The sequence below is a fragment of the Varanus komodoensis genome, unplaced genomic scaffold, assembly GCF_004798865.1.
Source record: "Varanus komodoensis strain SLA01 unplaced genomic scaffold, ASM479886v1 scaffold24, whole genome shotgun sequence".
Lineage (NCBI taxonomy): Eukaryota > Metazoa > Chordata > Lepidosauria > Squamata > Varanidae > Varanus > Varanus komodoensis.
The window spans coordinates 16,112,441-16,133,471 of NW_025335641.1; the positions used below are offsets into that span (position 1 = coordinate 16,112,441).

The 21,031-nt window shown below is 42.3% G+C and overlaps 1 protein-coding gene across 1 annotated transcript in view; it reads left to right on the top strand.

Moving 5' to 3' along the window:
• Positions 1-2,795: 2,795 nt before the first annotated feature.
• KIF14 (kinesin family member 14) overlaps positions 2,796-21,031 on the top strand; it is a 38,790-nt gene continuing 20,554 nt past the window's right edge. Inside the window, exons 1-17 of the mRNA XM_044432610.1 lie at positions 2,796-3,919; positions 4,440-4,691; positions 5,286-5,379; positions 7,119-7,217; positions 8,120-8,172; positions 8,874-8,904; positions 10,346-10,453; positions 11,569-11,685; positions 12,396-12,514; positions 14,407-14,579; positions 16,536-16,683; positions 16,771-16,834; positions 16,997-17,181; positions 18,046-18,148; positions 18,340-18,500; positions 19,430-19,577; positions 20,851-21,003. Of these exons, the coding sequence (XP_044288545.1) occupies positions 2,796-3,919; positions 4,440-4,691; positions 5,286-5,379; positions 7,119-7,217; positions 8,120-8,172; positions 8,874-8,904; positions 10,346-10,453; positions 11,569-11,685; positions 12,396-12,514; positions 14,407-14,579; positions 16,536-16,683; positions 16,771-16,834; positions 16,997-17,181; positions 18,046-18,148; positions 18,340-18,500; positions 19,430-19,577; positions 20,851-21,003 (3,132 nt within the window). The remainder of the gene's footprint in view (positions 3,920-4,439; positions 4,692-5,285; positions 5,380-7,118; positions 7,218-8,119; positions 8,173-8,873; positions 8,905-10,345; positions 10,454-11,568; positions 11,686-12,395; positions 12,515-14,406; positions 14,580-16,535; positions 16,684-16,770; positions 16,835-16,996; positions 17,182-18,045; positions 18,149-18,339; positions 18,501-19,429; positions 19,578-20,850; positions 21,004-21,031) is intronic.

A 21,031-nucleotide genomic window follows, 5' to 3' on the forward strand; every position in this document is an offset into this window, starting at 1 on the left:
GTGGCTGACCAGCAGAGATGGCTCCACATCTGCTTGCTGTGATAGCTGGCTGGAAGTCAGGGAGAGGAGACAGCATTACGGGCATGGAAGAGGGTAAAGCAGAGGATATAAAGGATGAAATTCAGGTGGACTGTAAAATTTAATATTTTTTGAAAGGATTAGCTCAGAATCAAAAAGTATGGAAGCATGGGCAGCTGGGCAAGTCTGCACGGAGAACACTTTCAGAAACAATCCTGTGGCCCCTAGACATTGCTAGGGGTGGGGTTCAGGATACTTACGATTCCCACATCTGTGGCTGGAAACAGCTCCAACACTGACTCCTCCCTGCTTGCAGCTGGTGTGGAAAGAACTGCACTGGCTGCTTATCCAAAATTAGGAATTTGACCTCTGAGAAAGGTAAAGTGTGTGTGTGTGTGTGTGGGGGGGTGTTAGGAGCTAAGCCTCCCCTTCAAACAATATCCCTTTGGCAAAAGCTCTTTGTTCCCCATGCACATCTAGCAAGCTAGTGCTAGCAGAGAAAAACAAAGTCTGAACATGGACAGAGCAGTTTGCTGAACTCAAACTAAAAACTACTTCCAAGAACCCTCCTTTTCAGTAACCTTCTGGAGAAGGGGAAACTCACCCAGTCTGGAGTTATTAAGGGAATTATCAGCTAGGGAAAGCCACAATACAAAAATATGTTAGTCTTTAATGTTTTGACAAGGAAAAATACACTCATTCTTCCTTCACTTATGTAATACAAATTTTCTAATACAAATGGAATTGAATGTAGGATTCCTGATCCCAATCTATGCTTTTCCTAAATTTCATACCAGAAAACACATTCTTATTTTTATATTTGTTCAACAAGAGGCTTAAGGACAAAACTAATGAAAGATATGCAAGCCATGTTTCAAAAATAAAAAAATGGATTGTATTTATTAGCTTAGGTAAAACATGTCAAGTTGTAACTTGATTTTGATTAACGTTTGAAATACTGACCTTTATCCAATAGCTGAAGCTTTCTGGGTGGTTTACAACAATTAGCATTAGAGCAAGTGTAGAATTAGGTCTTCAGGTCAGGGTATGGAAGAACAACAGTCTAATGCTGTTGGACCAGGAGTTTGCTGACCACCATGGCACCAACTATTTTCTTCTGCCTTGCAAAATGGCATCGCACCACTGGGATGCAGAATTTATATTTCAAGACACTAGCTTCTGCCTCACATGGGGATTGTTACCCGGTGTTTGCTTCCTACTGAAAAAGGGAATGCAGACAAGCACTTCATGTCAGATCTTTTGGCCCTCTGGTGCATCAAGGCATCGAGAAGGTTAAGCCCTAACCAGCTTGGGGCACTCTAGATTCTTGGGCGGATGGGATACAGGCAAGATGCTCTCCCACCGGACCTTTCACTTGCTTATTGGAAGGAGCCCAGAAGGAATTGTTGTTGAGTGCACTGGTGACATAAATGTCTATGAGTGAGGAGAAATTCCCACGATGTGTATCTTAACGAATAGCGTTAAGGTGCAGTTACAGTTGCCATTAGCTGCCTTCTGCTACTTAAAATGCCGAGGATCGTGGGAGTTTGTGCAAGCACTGATGGCAAAACGTTTTCTTGAGTATCTTTATGATCTAAACATTTAGGAGGAAAATTAATAATAAAAAGCGATTGGGTTTTTTTTAAAAATAGAAAGTACAGTTTTGATTGCATGAAGGATTTTGCTGACAAGAGCTGGGACATGCAAGGATCTAGGTTTTATTTCAAGAAGGAAAGCGCCTCCCGGCCCCACTTCTGAGCCCCTCTTTGGCCCATGTCTCTGGGCTATCCCATTAGGGCCACTCCCTCCAATCCCAATAGGAGTTTAGGGCCGCTCCCAAAGGGACTGGAGAGGAAGCACTCTGCAAGGCCGCGGACAGCCCTCCCTCATCTGGCCATTACCATAAGCGGAATGGGAGAATTCGCTGAAGAACCCTACGTCTACGGTGTCCCGTTCGGCGCCTCCGCATCGAGCAGCCCGCTTATGGACGAGCTCATTTGGGAACCGGAGGTGGCGCTACCGCTAGGTGGCGCCGGCCGCCCGGCTCCGCTTCCGCGTCTTCCTCCGGCCCGTGATGTCACTGGCCACTCCAGCCAATGGCAGCCGGCGGAGGCGCATTCAAATACAGAGGCGGAGGGGCTGTGGTGCCCGGCTGCTGGTTGATGGTCGGGGGACAGGTGAGTTGCGTCGCGGTCGCTTCCGAGGCGAGCGGGCGAGGCGTCTCCTTCCGCTCCCGGGGATTAGCCCCCCGCTCACCCTGTCGGTAGGCGTCGCTTTAGCAATGGGCTTTGCCGGGGCGCGCGGAGCGGATTCAGCCTTGCCTTGGCCGAGGAAAGGGCGTCGGTCTTTCGCCCTGGCTGGGGAACGCTGCGACTCCAGCACGTCTGGACAGCACCGGACTGGGCTCCACGTCGGGAAAGCCTCTTCTGCTGCAGAGTTTCTTTTTATTTTTCCTCTGACAGTAAGGAACGTGAGCCGTTATTCTTTGGCTGAAACATTAATTTTAAATGCTGACTGGGCTATGCTGGAGTTGCAGGACTTTTCTTTGCCTAGGATTGTGTCTTAATTCTATTGAAGTGTTTTATTCAGTCTGCCAGGAAGATTTTACTATTAGGTATGGAATATTATTGATCTGTGGAATACAGAGTATACAATTTGAGGATCACTGGTACTTCTTAAAAAGACAGCTCTCCTGGTGACATCTTCTTCTTCTATTTCAGGAGCTGCTTGTTTGAAATAGTTTTGCCCCTGCAGTCTGAGCTTGCTTTTAAGCTGCAATGCCTATCTATACAGTTCCAAAAAGAAGTAATATTAATGGGCTTGGTGATTCTTCGCAAAAGCAGCCCGCAGAAATTACCTGTTCTAGGAACAGGTTTGGACAACAATTTACGCTGTGTGTATCAGAGAAGGAGAGCAGCAACCCATTGTCACAGTCCTTGAGTAAGGCTAGAGACTTAAACAGGACCTATGTGGTTTCTGCCTGTACCAAACTGTCCAATGCCTCACCTGTGACTACAACTGAACACAAACTAACCCTCCAGAGAAGAACTGTGACAAAGGAAGAAAAATCTAATGAGAGTATTGGATATGCTAGTGAAAACACACAAACAGAAAGAAGATTGACCCTACAACGCCGTACAAGAATTGGATCAACTGAGACGCATAAAGCAAATAGCATTTATGATGCTAGAGGAGAAAATGCAGTATCTGTGCCGCAGAAGAGTACCAAAAGTACACTTCCCCCTGTCACTAACAGCAGTGGCCTGCCACTTGTTATGAGTGGCCTAGAGTCACGCAAAGACTCCAGGAATGGAAAGATCAATCCTGATGTGAAAATTGGTTCTGATTTTAAACGTGGTGGTTCAAATGGTCCTGGGAATTATACCACCATGAAACAGAGGATGACTCTCGCTGATTCTCAGAGTCAGATTCAGGTTTCTAGATCATCACTTTTAACGACAGCTGAGCCAAGTGACAGGGCCTCTGACGTGACTAGAAAACATAATTTTGGTAAGGAAAATGGAAGCAAAACTATGTCTAGAAGCTTTCTTAAAAATGAAAATTTAGAAGGACAGAAGACTCCAAGGAAAGGTATAGCACAAGGAATTGAATTTACTCCCAAATATGGACCTGTTAAGTATGCCAGGAATTCTACTGTTCCCATGGTAAAGAATAAGACACTGTGTCTTCAAACAGTACCCCAAAAGAGTACTAGTATTTTGAATGCATTTACTCTGAGTAGTAAAAAAGAAGGGGTGCAAGAAAATAGCATGTCCGTTCAACAAACTGTTATGCCGAAAGAAGATACTCGGAGGCAGAACAAGTGTACAAAAGATGATGCTTTCAAGATAGAAAATAGTAAGGTGACTGTGGCTGTGAGGGTACGTCCCTTTAGCATCAGGTATGTAGCCTTATTTTTCAGGATTTTTATTTTTTAAAAGCATTTCTATATATCTCAGATCATGCAGTTTGTTACGCCCTTTGACAAAGATACTGAGTAGATGAACATGTCTTCTAAGAGAATGCATTTGATTTTTGAAAATATTAAGTATACACAGTGCTACATTAGTATAATATTAGACATATAATTACATGGTGGTGGTGGTGGTTGTTGTTGTATTATGTGTCTGCCCACCTTTCTTCCTCTGGGAAGGAACCCAAAGTGGCTTACTAGGGTCTTTTCCTCACCATTTTATTCTCACAACAACAACCCTGTGAGGTAGATCAGGCTGAGAATCCATGCCTGGCCCAAAGTCACCTACTGGGCTTCATAGCCAAGTGGAGATTAGGACCTGGATTTTGTGCCCTACAGAAATTCATGTCTGTCTTTTTGTAACTCAAATTGTGCTGGCTCATAACTAATCATTCTTATTCCCTCTCCCTGCTCCACATGTGACTTTCATTCTATGTCTTTTATTCAGAGACAAAAACGAAGGAACGTTCCAGGTGGTTTCCATGACTGGGCAAGAGACTGTGGTGCAGCATCCAGATACAAAGCAAATATACCGTTTCACTTTTGACTTTTCCTTCTGGTCTTTCGATCAGTCTCACAGCTTTGCAAGCCAAGAGATGGTATATCAATCCTTGGCCGTACCTCTCCTAGAAAGGGCCTTTGAAGGATACAATACCTGCCTCTTTGCATATGGACAAACTGGTTCTGGAAAGTCATATACGTAAGTTGGCTTGGATATGCCTCATGTTTGCTTTTTGTTGTGGCTGAATTTATGCTGTCCCTTGATGCTTTTTTTTCTTTTTTAAAGTGAATGCTTGTAAAGAATGGAGGATGCTGCTAACATATGCTGTTCAAATTTCACCAGAGAAAATTAGATTCACTTAAAGTTGTTCCTTTAAGGTCCTGCAAAATGTGCTATTTCTGTTGAATAAACCATGGGCTACAAGTCTGGATTATTATCCCAACAATGTCCAATTCCAGGATCTGACATCACAGGGATTGAGCATTAAATTCAACGGTAAAATGGATAGTCAGGGTCCAATTAACTTTTGCTTGTTCAAAGTGACCCGGATTTTATTTGAACCTTGAACCAGGTTTAAAAGCTCCTATTTTTCTTTGGTTTGCATTGGAGAGTGGCTAAGTTTTCCCGGCTGATCTAATGAAACTGGATAATCATTCCTAAAAGTCCTATTCGACTTTACTATATTGTACAAAACAATTCTTCTGGATCAGTTACATACTGATACTAGTTTAGGGAAATGCAAAAGACCCCTGCAAGGTTAAGGCCTGAATTTATAAATATTTGCCATTTCAGCATGATGGGATTTGATGATGATCATGAACGAGGCATAATACCAAGGTTCTGTGAAGATATCTTTACTCGAATAGCAAAAGCAGATACACAACAGGTACTGTTGGAGCGTGAACCTATCTATGCTGGACTGAATTCCTTTTTTTGCCTCTGGAGGGGAGATTATTGAGAATCTTCATAATTTTTCACCCTGGGGGAGTAGATTTTATCCCCAGCTTTGTTACAAGGGTATAGCGTTTTGCTCAGATATCACCTACCTGTGACGAAAGCGAATCTCCATAACTTACCACTCTGCATAAGAAGTCATTTGTGATCTGGGTGTAATTGCATGCCATCTAGCTTTCGGTATTCTTTAGGCGAATAGGATGTGTGTTGGTATATGGGTCAGTTCACGCTGTATTTTTTACAAGTTGTATTCATATACTGTTCTGCGATCCAGGGCTACATCTGGCCACCTTATGGATTTTCAGCACCTGAACTAGGTGGTAGATCCTATGTAGTACATGTGATCAAGCAGCCAGTATAGGAATCCTGCTTTCTTCTTTCAGGCCAGTAATATTTTTCCCCTTCTGTTTTTCTTTGTATCTCTGCTTTCCAGCTTCATATCTCTGCCTTCCATTTTGTGGTGGTGTATAGAAACCAAGTTGGAGCTTGCATTCTATGTATCCTAAAGCACCAGAGTAATTTGCCATATGTAAAAGCTGAGCAAAAATATCTTTAAGTTCTGGGATATTTAAAATCGTGCATAAAAGAACCTGGGGTACCCATATGCCAGTTTCGGGATCCTTGGTCATTAATCAGTATAGTGATGTTTATATTTCTGAGTTAGTACCTTAAAATGAATTTCTCTACTACAGAGGCTCTTAGGAAACTTACCAGGTTAACTATTATCAGGGGAGGGGATCAATAAGTGGAAAAATGTTCATTTTTTAAAAGAATCTGCAGCTAGTACATTAATATGGTTTTATTTATTGTTGTAAGCCGCCCCGAGGCTTCGGCGAATGGGGCAGCATAAAAATGCTTTAATAAATAAATAAATGAAAATACTGCTGGAGATGAAGGTTTCTTTGGTTTTAGTCTGTATGCTATCATCCTCAGCCCTTGGAATAAATCTTCTGTCTTTCATCTGAGGGTTGCGCTAGGTGGTTCATACGTTTGCTTTGGACGCATGGAAACACCTCCTGGTAGGTAGGTAGGTGGTAGGTTTAAGGCTGAGGCTCCATTCTGTGGTGGAGATGCTGCCAGTGTGACCCATCACTTCTATTTGGTTGATGTTCATGTAGTTGTCTTGGCAGTTGTATTAGAGAAGGGATAATTTATTTATTTATATTGCAATTTATATCCTGCCTTCTTCCTACAAAGGGCTCAAGACAGCTTACATCATTCTCCTCCTCCATCTTATCCCCACAACAACAACCCTGTGAGGTAGGTTGGGCTGAGAGTCTGTGACTGGCCCAAAGTCACCCAGTTGGCTCCACGGCCGAGTGGGGACTCGAACCTGGATCGTCCCAGTCCCATGCTCTTAACCACTACACCACACTGGCTCTCCTTGCGTGTAAGCGCTGTGAACGAGCTGTTAGATGTCAACAGGGGTGAACTAATGTGTTGGTTGCTTTTCTTGAGGGAATGTGGTTGAGAATGGAATTAGTTTTCCGGCCTTCTGTCTGTCTAGGTGAGAAAATCCTTGTCCAAAGGACTGCTTCATTTGTCCTTGAATAATGTGTTTCCCTTGATCGGATTGCACCCGAAAAAGTGCCTTCATGTAGGCAAGTAGCAAGTTTTGTTTTTTCTGAAGCCTGTAATCATTTATCTTAACCATTGTGTGTTCGTCATTAGACCGCTTATCATCTTGAAATGAGCTACTTTGAAGTCTACAATGAAAAAATTCACGATTTACTTATCCTCAAGGCTGAAAATGGGCAGAAGAAACAACCTGTAAGTAGCTACTTGTGCCTTGTCTGTATCATGAATGTACTATGGGGATTAATGCTCTTTTGGAAAATTGCTCATGGGCCTCATTACAGATGTGGGGGGTGGGTGCAACAGCTAAAGTGGGAAGAGCTAAAATAACCACCATCAGTGTCTTATTCCCAGTAAATTAAGCTTGCGGAATGGTATGCCAAATTTAGAATGGGAGGAGGGAAAACTGCAAAATCTGGGAAACCTTCTAGGAATGGGTAGTTGGGGGGGGGGAAGGGGTGGACCCAGGAGAAATGTAGCGATGGGGAAGCCCCCCAGGCGAATTTGATTTGGCTCACAAGCCTGAGTTGCGTTCCCTTGGTGTGCAGAATCATACCTTTGGATAGAGACTGCTCTCATCATAAGGAATTGGATTGTTTTCTGGCTCAGTGAGTGCAATTTAAGATTCTACAAGCATGAAGCAGCTCTGTATCTCTTCTCTTCACAGGATTTGCATGTGTTTTAGCAAGGGTGTGTAGAGAGAGATGCCTTGAGAGACTAGCTTCTGTGTTCTCAGGAGCTGCTCAGATCTTGGTAGCATTTTGCTGAACGAAAATATCCGTGCCTCATGGGATCTGCTCATGGGCAAGCCACTTTTACATGTTTAGAGTCCATCTGAAGGGCACCTGCTTGAATGTCAAGAATAGTTTTTCTTCTAGTTAGATCTAATAACCTGTGTTTATTGTTTTGGGGGAGTTTCTCTCCCAGTGATTTGTCTGCATGTCACTTTGTGGTGTATGATTCTTGCAGTGAGGAGCTGTCTTCACTAAAAATACAGATGCCCTTGTTTCAAGGGATTCTGCATTTTATATTGTGGCATTAACCTTATGAAAATAACCTTATGATAGAGTTTTAATCAGCATTTTTTTTCTCAACAGCTTCGTGTAAGAGAACATCCAGTCTTTGGACCTTATGTAGAAGACTTAACTGTGTAAGTCTTCCCATTTTCAGTTTTTCCACAGATTTCTGTCTACTGATCTGCTATCTTGCTCAGAACATAACTAGAAGCCTGCAGTCAAGGAATTTGTTTATTTGAAATAGTTGCAAATGTCAGCTCTCACCAAAACTTCCTGTTGGGATTACCAGTCGTTCTCAGAGATCCTCTTGAGTTGACACTCTGTCTCTTGCACTCTGCATTTCCCTCGATGCATCTGTTTCATCTATTCATTGTCATCTGAAGCTCTTACTTCCCAGTTCACTGCCTGCATTTCATCTGCTCTCCTTAACTTCGGTATCACATAGGGCTTTTCTACTTTGTCTATTAATTCAAATCAAACACATAATTTTCCTTTTTCTCACACCTAGCCTGCCAACATCCTGTTGACACTTATTCTAACAATTTGTAAACATGAGCTCCATCTGTGGATGCTGATGCTTCTGAGATTCCTCAGTATAGTTTCCCATGTAGCTCTAGTGCGCCTATCAGCAGGTGAGGGCTTTCATTCTTGCAGGTGTTGTTCATACCTGGGCTACTCAACTGCTAGAACATCTCTATGACCTGTTGGTGTCATGGAAGCTATGTGGAGTTTTAATATAAGTTGTACAATTTGTAGGTTTTAGCCTGTGTTTATATGATTGCATCCACCCAATGCCAACAGGTGAAATATGTATATTTTTTCCCTCCACTTTTAGGAATATTGTTAGTTCTTACACGGAAATCCAGGTAAGGTTCTGTTGTTGTAGTATAAATGATAGGGCTTTCAAAGGGTGTATGTAAAATCCCACTGCCCATTTCCAGTGATCATAAGCAGAATTTTATAGAGTAAGGTAGAATGTGGTTGCGCTGACATGCTACCTGCTTTTAAGCAAAATAGCTGAACTGGTAACCCTTTCCATGTAGCAGGATCCGAACACTGATAGAAAGTTACTTGCAGGATTGGTGTGTCTGCTTTGATGACTAACCTCGACCCAGAGTGAGAAACTATCAAAGGTCTTGCTTTTACTCATATGGCTACTTTTATTATTCGAGGAGGTGCCTCTTTTAAATGTCAGGCGTGATAAGCATGAGCACGCATGCGCACAGGCATGCATCCATGGGCAGAGCCTTGATTGGCCATGTCACCATGCAGAGCAGTCCAATTGTAAGCGAGATGTCTCCTGTCGAAATTCCATCAGGACTTCAGGTGTTGACGGAAGCTCCTTGAGTGTAACAAAAAAAGGAAGCAATTCTTTATCTGCTGTTGGAAGCCTGCTTCTGGGGACCACTACCTTAGCGCATCTATTTTGTACAGTTATAGGTTAACACGAGTTATACAATTCATTTGGTTTTGTAAGGTTATCTCTGACTGCTTTTGTCTGTGGATTCCAAGGCAAAACATAATACCATAGAAAACCACCAACCAATTCTCACTCAAAATCAATACCACCAAGCCAGGGGTTGCCATTTCTGAGAGAAACTGTGGGACCTCAATAGGCTTTTAGGATGCAGTTCTGCCAGTCCGACAGACACAGAACTGTGCAGAGCTGTCCCATCAAGCCGTCGCAGCTCTTGGCCTTCTGCCAAGTCTTTCAAGATGGGGGCGTTCTGCACTCCAAGGCAAGAATTTCCATATTGCTGATAAGAGCTGTTCTTCTAAACAGCTTGTCATCCCTTTTCCAAGTGTCTAGGAGCTCCATGAGACATCCGGTGTGGTGTACTTGTCAAGAGTACAGGACTAGGACTCGGGCAATCTGGGTTGTAGTCCCTGCTCAGCCATGGAGCCAACTGGGTGACCTCACAGGGTGGTTGTTGTAGAGATAAGATTGAAAGCAGCAGGAGGGGGATGATGTAAGCTGCTTCAAGTTCTTTTAAAAAAGAAAAAAAGGTGGGATATAAATGGGAGCATGAAATTCTGACACCTGTCAGATGTAAACTTCTTTGTTTCCGATGGAGCTGAATTTTTTTTACGAACATACAACCACGTGATTTTTAATATTGCAGTGTTCTACTAAATTAAAATCCTATTAGTCTTTTTATAATTTACAGATGGCTGCAAAGCTAAATAAAGCATAGTTATGTATCCTTTTTTGCCTCGATCAGTTCTAGTGGTTTTTTCCCTAATGTTAAAAGACCTAATGATTCTCGCCATGCTTTCTAAACATTTTCATACTCTGTCTTTTATAAGAACTGGCTCCAGTTAGGAAATAAACACAGGGCTACAGCTGCCACCGGCATGAATGACAAGAGTTCTCGTTCTCATTCTGTTTTCACCCTGGTGATGACACAAACAAAGGTACTATGTTTATTTTTTTAGTATACATTTTTAAGGATTGATAAACATGGAAGAATTCAGCAAAAGAACTTTTCTCCTTTCCCGCTTGTATAAAAAAAAAGATTCAAGTAGCCAGATAACTAGAATTCCTTTATTAACCCTCCTTCCACTCTCTGTGTTTTGTTTGTTTTTTTCCATATGTGTACATTTGCATTCCAACAACTTTGTTTGTTCATGCTGACCAAGAGTGGTAGCTTGGTTCTCCTTTCTTTTTCTGTTATATTTTGGTAATTAACACCATCTAATGTGAATAATACAGTAAATAATGTTATGAATTTGCTGTTACAAAATAAGTGCTATTTCCCTGATCAATATCAGCCACCAAGAGCGATCTATTTATTTATTAAATGTTTATGTCACCCAACTGGCAAGTGCTCTTGGGGCTGCTTACAATCATGGAGGAGGGCAGAGTAGCGTAAGATGGCCACTTATGTAAGGAAAAAGACCTTGTGGTCAGAATGCCGCCTTGCAGCCGAACGAAGGTTCCCAAGCATGTTTTTCTTCATGCTGCAAGGTCAGTGTGCAGGTGCACTGCCTCACCACCTCAAGATTGGGACAGGTATCAGAATGAGGTGCTTGAGGATGCTGACCCTGGGATAGCCAAATTCTCCACCCTTCCACAATCTGAATTCTTTTGGCTGAGAAAGAAGATTTCTTCTTTGCTGATCACAACAGGAGTGGGCTTGGGATTCTCCTGAATTGTATAGGTCCTCTTTTTATTGAAGCCCTCTGTCCTCTACGATCTATGACAGACCTGGAATTCATACTTTTGCAGCATTCATTGTTGTTAATGCACTGAGCATCAACACAACTTGTTTAACCTTCCAGAGTGAAGTAATTTCACGTAGGGTGCTTCCAGTAAGATCTTTTTCGAATGTAAAAATTAGCATTTGCTTTTATTGCCATCTTGTTTTATGAAGTGTTAAATGTTACAGAAATTTAATGGCATGTTAGGGAGGAAATTGTCTGGTTTTTAAAGTGATAAGAATAGATGTGATAGTAGCTGGAGTTCTTTTGAACTGAACTCATAGAGTACAAGTTGGGCAGAGATACTTGATTGTAGTCATTTCTTTTAGACAGATATTGTGGAAAAGGAGGAACATGAATACAGAATTATCAGTCGTGTCAATCTAATAGACCTTGCAGGCAGTGAACGTTGCTCTGCAGCTCAAACCAGTGGAGAAAGATTGAAGGTAAAAAGAGTGTATGGTTCTTTGCTAAGCTGTGATCAGCTTTCCGGTTGGTCCCCATACCTAACAATCACTACTGTGCTGTGATTTATAGTACTATAGCACAAAACCCGTAATCCAAGTTGTACTTATGAACAGTGACTGTGTTCATATGACTGGAGTCGCTTTATATAAGGTCAGACCACTCCCTAATTAGGGCGGTATTGTCTGTTTTAATTCTTGAAGTGGTTCTCCAGATCTCCTGGGGGTCTCTGAGATACAGAGAACTGCACTGGGACCTTCTCCTTGCAAAGTGTGTGCTCTGCCACTGAGCTACAAGCTTGACTTCCTAGGACTTCTTTATCCAATTTCTACATGAAATTTGAGGAGGGAAATAAGATCCAGCTCAGATGTTTGGAGTTCTTTCTGCACAGAGCAGTTCAAGTTATCTCAGCTCAAATGAAGTATTCAAGATGCAACTGGGCAGCCATCTGAGAGCGAAGGTTTAACTTGGGAGTCCTGCACTGAGCCGGGGGTTGGGCCTGATGGCCTTCATGGCATCTTCCAGCTCTACTAATCTATGATTGTAACAGCTGTCCCTGCATACATGATCCCATAACAACAACCATGGGGAGAAGGTGATCTCTGGCTGTCTTAACTCTGATTGTATTCTCCATAGGAAGCTTGGCTGTAATACGTTGATCATAAGGCAGTTTCTTTTCTCCTCTTTGTAGGAAGGTGTGAGCATAAACAAGTCCCTGTTAACTTTGGGAAAAGTTATTTCTGCCCTGTCTGAGCAAAATCAGAGCAGGAAGAAGGTGTTCATTCCATACCGGGAATCTGTTCTTACATGGTATGTGTATATTTTATGCGTCATAGTAGAAGTTTGGGGTAGTTAATTTTTGTAGTGAACCTTTCCCTCTGCCTGCACTGTTGCCAAGGCAGGGCAGTCATCAGAAAACAGCATCACTAAAGGATGGAATTCTGTCCTCCACAGGGTGCTGGCTTATTCTAATAAAGGCACTGTTTTCACCCCACCGGCACACTCACTTTGGTTCACTCCAGTTCTGATTTCTGTCCGTGGAACTGAGCTAATTCAAGGAAAATGTCAGTTTTTGCTGTAGGCCGCATGCATCCAAATACAGTTCTTTTCGGACCTACTGATTTCAGTGGAAGAGTTAGAAATGCCCTTGGTAACAATCATATATACCTGTCTACTCAAAAGTGAAGCCTACCATGTTGAATGTGCATAGGACTCCAGAACTGCAGACTAAAGCGACAGTCCTATGCTCCCCTGAGGTAAAAACAAAGCAAGAGTCTTGCAAACTTTAAAGACTGGTATAGTTATTCCGACATAAGCTTTTGTGGCTGCTGTGCACGTTATCAGATAAAGATCCTGCCATAGGCCAACTTCTTCATGGGTGACTTTGGACAAGGCTTTCTCAGCTTCTGTTACCAAAAACCTCTTGTCTAAGAGTCATCAATGACATTTTTATTAGCTGGTCTCATGAAGGCCCTGCCAATTCTACCAGGACTTCAATAACTTCTACCCCAGCATCATCCTGAACCTTAAACAGGCCACAAAAATGGATTCCTTTCTGGTATCTGAAGAAGGGGACAATCTATGCAAGCTTATTTAGGAACCTTTCCCCCCAATCTTTAAAGTGTTTTTGCTGCAACAAATTACTCCTCCAAAAATTGTCACCTGGGATTAAATTCCATTGAACTCATCAAGGCTTACTTCTGAGTAAACATGTATAGCATTACACTGTAAGTCTCTCTTATTTTGATCAGTGGAAGTTAAAATGGGTTTTGCTTGATGCTCTAGCATTCCATGTTTCCAAGTGACAATCAGCTTAAAGGGAAATAAGTATATGCTTACGAGTTTGTCCCAGGGAATATCACAAATAATGCAAACTATACCATAACAGTCCAGTTGAGAACACAGTGCTCAGTTCCTTTGGCACTGAGGACTAGAGCTATTCGATGCCTGGTTAACATCATTTTCTTCGGAATTTGAATGAACCCAGAAGGCATGCTGTTCCAGCTGGGTAGATCAGTAAAGCTGGGTAATGCCTTAATATTTGATAGAGTTTAGGTCCCCCTGCAACTCACAGAAGTTGCAAGTTCCATCAATGGCTTGCACTAACAGCTGTGTGGGCAGCCAGCCCTCAGCCTTCCTGTGGTTGATGAACTCTGAGAGACCTGTTCCATCAATTCCATGGAGAAATAAGTGTGCTTTGCTCAACCTCGGCCTTGCTGTTTTCCCAAGAAACCCTTGGTGTGGCCCAGGCTAAATGAAGTGCTCTTCATAGTTGCATGCTATGACTGATCTGGGATCTCCCTCCATTCACAGTTTTTCCTTTACTGAAGGGAGTGATGTCCCCAGTGCTTACCCAGTAACCTCTGGGTATCTGTCCTTTCTGGTACCAGGAAGGATGCTGACCCAAACTTTTGAGTGGTGCTTGCCAAGCCACTCGGAGGAGAAGCAGCTCCACAGAAACACATGTTTTGGTTTGGCCCATTCCCCTCCTTGGTTCTGACAGGGTTCTTGAATCTGGAGGGCAGGGAGAGATCAGTGTTGGGAAAGCAATTTGCATGGAGAATGAAGGAAACATCCTGACTTCACAGGTGAAGAACCTGGGCATTTGCACTCTAAGTTACACACTTCAGAACATAAATATAGTCCTGTCTTAATAGAGATTCACATTGGAAAAGTCATCATTTCCTTTCTTCCAAATGAAGGCTGCTAAAGGAAAGCCTTGGTGGAAATTCAAAAACTGCTATGATTGCCACAATAAGCCCAGCTGCCAGCAATGTAGAAGAAACGCTCAGCACTCTTCGATATGCTAAGCAAGCATGCTTCATAATCAACGTTGCCAAAGTCAATGAAGACATAAATGCTAAATTAATCCTAGGTAAGAGTTACAGTGATTTTGCTGGTTAGTAGAAAAGGGTATTCACACCCTATGTTGAGATGCCTTCAGATTTTTCAGGGCATATGCACTTAATGATGCAATTGGAAAGATGCCTGCACCGATTCACAAACAGAAACATGTAGCTGAAACTCACCAAGGGTGCAAAAGCTTTTATTTCTGTCTGATGCTGTGATAAATTTGCCTGTGTACATTGGCATTTTAATCAACTTCGTTAGGAACTGCTTTGCTCTGAAAGCGACTTAACAGCTCAAAGGTGATATACAGCCAGTTATTTATTTAAAATTTCTTTGATTATACAATCTCAAGAGTTACAACTCATGCCTCTGTATGTGTCTGTTCATAACCATATATTACAGGGTTTTTTTTTTCACTCGCCCTATACTTTTTTAGGTGCATACCTAGGGACTGGATTTTTTAAAAAATAAAATATTTGGTTTCATTCACTGCACACGCAGAATGTAGTTATAGAAGTTTAGCTAATGGATGGGATAGAAATCTAATGAATGTTGTAACAGGTTAGATGAGTGTATGTGTGTGAATGAGAGTGAGTGAACGGGTGATCTAGTACATGAGAGAAAAGGAACTGAGGAAGAAAATGTGTTTGCTGCTTTACAATGGGAGAGGAAAAGTTTGTATTCTGGGTGATAGTTTTTGTGAGTACTGAAATATGTGGGTGCAAAGGAGTCATTTAGTATGTTTGGGCTTATATCTCCCCCTTTCCTTCTTTCAGGCAAGTTAAGTATGATTATGCTACATTTACATCCCATCTTTTTTCCTCTTGTGAGGAAATGAATGACTGGCACAGAGTCACCTGGAGGGATTCATTGCTTGAGTGTGGACTAGAACCTGTCTCCCACATCTCCAGTCCAGCTCTCTCTTTCACCACCTTATCATACTGTCTCTTTTGTTCTTCTTGATTAGCCATGCCTCACCTGCCAGTTATGCTTGTAATGATGCCTGGGACAATTTCTAAAATTTCCAAATGTTCCCAGTAGCCTAAAAAGGTACCTATCCCTGTACCAAACCATGGCTTAGCATTACATACACAAGTTTCATGTAGTCCCCTTCTGTGGGGCTATGAGAAGATTGGAAGCATCTGCTTTCAGTTTTTATTAACTGCAGTTTAGTGTTGCATCCATGTCCTAAACTCTGGTTCATCTTAACTATGATCTACTTAAACCAGCTTCATAAACCATTTTTTAAAGTTGGCTTGTTTTAGTAAACCATAGCTAAGTCATGTTAAGCTTCAGTTTGTCAAATATGGAAAGGGAGATATGCAAACTTCTTGCCAATGCAGGGAAGAGAAATTTTGTGTGAGCCTAGGGTTTTGTGTTATATCCGAATGAGGCTGGTAGGTTATCATACTTTTTGGACAGATCATTCTGATGTGAGGAGTATAACAATCCTCCTGTAAGCAAAAATTCCCTTGTGCTTACTGAGGGTGCTACCTGTTTTCGAGCCATTGATCTGTTCCAGTTTGATGAATTTACAGTTTGTTAATTGTGGGCTGTTCAGGATTGAGCAATTGTGCTAGCTCTGAACTGCTTTCCAGCTTCTGCTCCTGCTTCCTGCACTAAACAGCTGAGGAATAGTCTATCCTTGGATTGTTCAAACCCGCAATAAATAAAGCAGAGCTATAGTCCAAAGTCTTGTTGTTTATTCCTTCACCCTGAATTCTAGGCTCAGACAGGGACATCCCTGACTAGTTTAGCCCATCAGAAAAAGGGCAATTGCTCAGGAGCCGGTTTGCTTGCTTTCAGCCCATAAACAAACCATGGTTTATTTCATTGTGTGTACTAAGTCATTGGTTCCTTTATCTAGCACAACTATTCCTTATATTTCTCAATGTAATGAGTCTTCACAAATTTCACCAACGTATTTGTTAATGTAAGGTAGTGTTGTGACTTATTGGTTAAATATTCTTGTTAAATATAGAACTGAAAGCTGAAATTGAGAAACTGAAATTGGCTCAAAAGAACATGCAGAATGTTGACCCTGAGAAACAGAGACTTTACGTACAAGAAATAACATCTCTAAGGATGAAGCTGCACCAACAAGAGAGAGAGATGGCTGAGATGCAAAGGTACTTATGATCTTCTGGCACTTGCAAGACTAATACAGTTTGCTGTTTGAGGCTAAACCACTGATTTTTTCCTCTGAATAAATATAGGGCCTGGAAAGAAAAACTTGAACAAGCAGAAAAAAAGAAATTTGAAGAAACAGTGGAATTACAGGTACTATTCTTTAAGCAAATTCAGGCACTGATGCGAAACTTTGGGCATTCCCAAAATTAAATTCCACCTTTTTTGCCTAGACTAAGTCCTTAAAAGGAGTAAGTAAATATATCATTTTAGGCTCACAAAATTAATCTCTCACTCTCTGATCCTTTGTTTTAGAAAGCAGGTATTACGTTCAAGGTAGACAACAGTCTACCTAACTTGGTCAACCTGAATGAAGATCCGCAGCTGTCTGAGATGTTGCTATACATGATTAAGGAAGGAGAAACTACTGTTGGGAAATGCAAGCCACATTCACGTCATGATATTCAGTTGTCTGGCGTTTTAATTGCTGATGACCATTGGTAGGTTTTTGTCTCAGCAAAATGGCTACTCTCCCCCACCCTGTGTGTGTGTGTGTGTGTGTGTGTGTGTGTGTGTGTGTGTGTGTGTGAAGGAAGGAAGGAAGGAAGGAAGGAAGGAAGGAAGGAAGGAAGGGCACGCACACACAATTATTAAAATATAATTGGTCGGAATCCAGTGAGGCAGTCTCATGTTGCAGTGCTTAGGATGGCTAAAGGGACTTAGATAAATTTTTGGATGGATAAGATGAGAAATGTTACTGAAAGCCAGTGTAGTACAGTGGTTACAGCATTGGACTGGGACTCTGGAGATCTGGGTTCTAGTCCCTGTTCAGCTAAGAAGCTTTCTGAGTGACTTCGCTGGGCAAGTCAGTTACTCTCAGCCTAACCTCTCCTCAACAAGGTGCTTGTGAAGATAAAATGGAGCAGAGGAGGGCCGTGTGAGTCTCCTTGGGTCCCTTGCAAGAGGAGAAGTGGCAGGATATAAATAAATGACAGTAACTTATGGAGTTGTCTATAATCTTTGACCTTCTGGAGTTGTCTATAATCTTTGACCTTCATTAAAATAAATGGACTTGACTTAGTCTAACAGTGAATGCAACAGAAGGTTATAGGAAGATTCTGTCTTCAGAGGCTGGCCCCTCACAGGACTGCTTTGTGGGGAACAACACTAGAAGGAGGCTGCAGTTGTGTGGGTTCAAGACCTAATCCGAACCCGAACACTGGCCTTTGGAAAGGAGACTAATTTCAAAAGCAGGTTGTGGGTGTGGCGATGGAGTCACATTCCACTGGGGTAGCCATTCACTCTTTGGATCACGGCCTGTGTGTGCCATTTGCGTGGGGTAACATGAAGTTTTTCATTTGCAGCATTATCAGGCATGTGGAGGGTGCTGTGTGTACCATCCCAGTGGGGGAAGCAAAGACGTATGTCAACGGAAAATGCATTTCAGGGCCCACATTTCTGCATCACGTAAGTTGATCGAAACAGGCACAACTAGATTTATGTATGCACGGAATCTGAGATGGAAATTTAAATTCACGTGCTATATGCCGATTTAAAGTAGGCTGTGGATGGCTAAGCTTATATCACTTGATTACTTGAGTTTTTCCCTCCAAACACTTGATAATATGCAGCCATCTAATATCTTCTGAATTTTCTAGGGCGATCGCATCATTCTTGGCGGTGATCACTATTTTCGATTTAACCATCCAGTAGAAGTTCAGAAAGTAAAGAGTCGGTATTGTGGGGCATCCCTTCCTGAGGATGGTCCAAAAGATTTTGAGTTTGCAAAAAATGAATTGCTGGCTGCACAGAAGGCTCAGTAAGTAGGCACAGACATTCTAAGCTAAAGCTGTGTGCCGATTTTTACAACTTGGATATGTGAACATACACATAAAATGACAATAATTTTTGTACCCATAGGAGAAGAATGCCTAAACTAAAGCTTTTCAATTTAATTTAATTTATACTCTACTAATCTGTAAGGAAGTTGTCCCGTGGGTTTCTTAAAATTATATTGAAATCCTGCTAGTGCTGAAACTTTAAATTCAGGCAAAGACTTAAACTTATAACCCATGGTCACCTGCAGAGCTAATATATTCTATTCTAGGGGTGGGCTGACTTGCTCAATGGAAGAGACACACACGGTAATTATGTCAGATGACTGAGAGCTGCAAGTGGGTGCTCACAGGGGCGGGAGAGGGTGGGGAGCAGCAAGCAACTTTGGGGGGCAGGGAGCGGCAAGTGGATCCCCTTGGGTGCCTGCAATAGCAATCAGCAAGCCACAAAAGGAACTCTGCACATGGCTCCCAAGCCTTGGTTTGGGCACCACTGTTCTTTCCTTGCAGTTTGAGACAAAATGGTTATGGTTAATTATCTACAGATGTAACAAAGAGGTTGCTGGACTACAGCCAAATAAACACACTATCAGAGGCAGAACCTGTATTGTCATTGGATTTTTCCTCTATTCTTTGGATGATGTGGGTTTCCTTGTGCCAGCAATGATATTAAAAGGTGGAAGATGAATGCCTTGCAGTTTTCCAGAAGGGGAGCTCTAGACCTATGTTTAAATAGTAATTAGGTGAGATGCCCTGCACAGCATATTGAAAAAATTAAAGCTCATCGTTTTGGTTCATAAATGTATGGAGGCTGGAAATGGGATTTAGTGATATTCTTCGGTGGTAAAAATGTAAGATGGACTATTTTGCTCCAAATGTATGCCTTTCCTTTGCTTTTCAAAACACTTCTTAGACTTGAATCAGAAATAGAAGAAGCACGGCTGAAGGCTAAGGAAGAAATGATGCAGAGTATGCAAATTGCGAAGGAAATGGCTCAAGAAGAACTTAGTTCTCAGCAGAAGAATTACGAGAACCAGATAAAGTTATTAGAAACACAGCTGGTAAGTCATGATGGAGAGGGTTGAAGTAAGTGGCGTGGATCGTACCGTGGTCGCACGCAGCAGGGATGGGCTCTGAATGGTGGGCATGCAGTGCATCACTGCTTGCGTCAGAAGACACACCCAGTCAGTTTAAGAGCACTACAGCGATAAGGGCAAGGATGCGCATTCTCTAGGGATGGGACAGAATCTGTCAAGGTAAAGGCAAAGGTGCATGTTTTAATGCAGCCTCCCGCAGCCTGTGATGCTGTGTGGGAACAATGAGAATAATTTTCATTCCTCCTTTCCTAAACTTTCCTTAAAGTTGTATGTAGCTCCATAGGGCTCAGGTATATAGATGTAGTGTTGTGTGGACACAGTCTATAAGGAAGCAGATCCTACATGGTTACCATGGTTTGAGGTTTCTTGCCATCATCTACCTGACAGATGATCACATGCTTTCCATTTTATCATGGTTTCCATCTTTCCCACTTTAGCTACTGTGCCGGAAATTGAATCCCAAGGTGCATCACTCTCTGCTTAAGTCACCTGCCTCTTTCTCAACGGTCTACACAGAGGCTAGATGGTTGGAGTAGTCACATTCTGGACTATGGAAGCCATGTTCCTGGGTTCAGACAACACAGCAAGCCGCGTTGGTACAGAGAAACCATTATGGTTTTTAAAGTACAAATTTACCATGGTAAAAATACCATGACTAGGTTTGGACAGCATGACAGACCAGTAATGGTAAAACGCCACCATGGCTTGTTGTGTTGTCTGAACAGAGCCATAGTTTGATCTAGATATAGCGAGGGAGGAAAGAGACAGGTTAGTGAGTAGAAAATGAAAATGGTGTCCTTCTCACTGCCTTCCTGAAGGTTGCCCATGTAGTTCAGAAGGGGGAGTTCTTTAGCCTCATAGCACTCTCCCCCTTCCCTTCCCAGCATAAAATGAACCTCGGAAGGCTTGAAGACAAGGCTTGCAAAGGTCTGTGACTTCTCTGGTTCAATGAGCACACTCGTTGGGATGTTTTAGAGGTTTTTCACCTGCCATTTTAATGAACAAACGTATTTCTGAATTCCTGTGGGGTCTCCAGGTATGACAGAATCGTTACCTTGTCTGTGGGTGGCCCATTTCTTTGATAGTCACAGGGTCACCATGCACTATTAGAATAATGGGAGGGAATAGGGGACAAAAGATATGTGCACACATGAATAGAATTTTGTTTAGGGCAATGGCTTTGATGAGGGGGCGGGTAAAGAATGTTGGTACATATTATTTGTCTGTCTTTTCTTAGGAAGAAGAATCCCGTAGGACTCAGTTGCAGGAAATGAATAATCAGATGGCTGCAAACAGAATTCAAGAGCTGGAGAAAGCAAAACAAGGCCTTGAGCTAGAGGTACACTTCAACAAGAAGCGCTTGAAAATGGAGACGTTGGCTGCCAGAGAGGTAAATTCAGAAACGACAACCTCCTTCC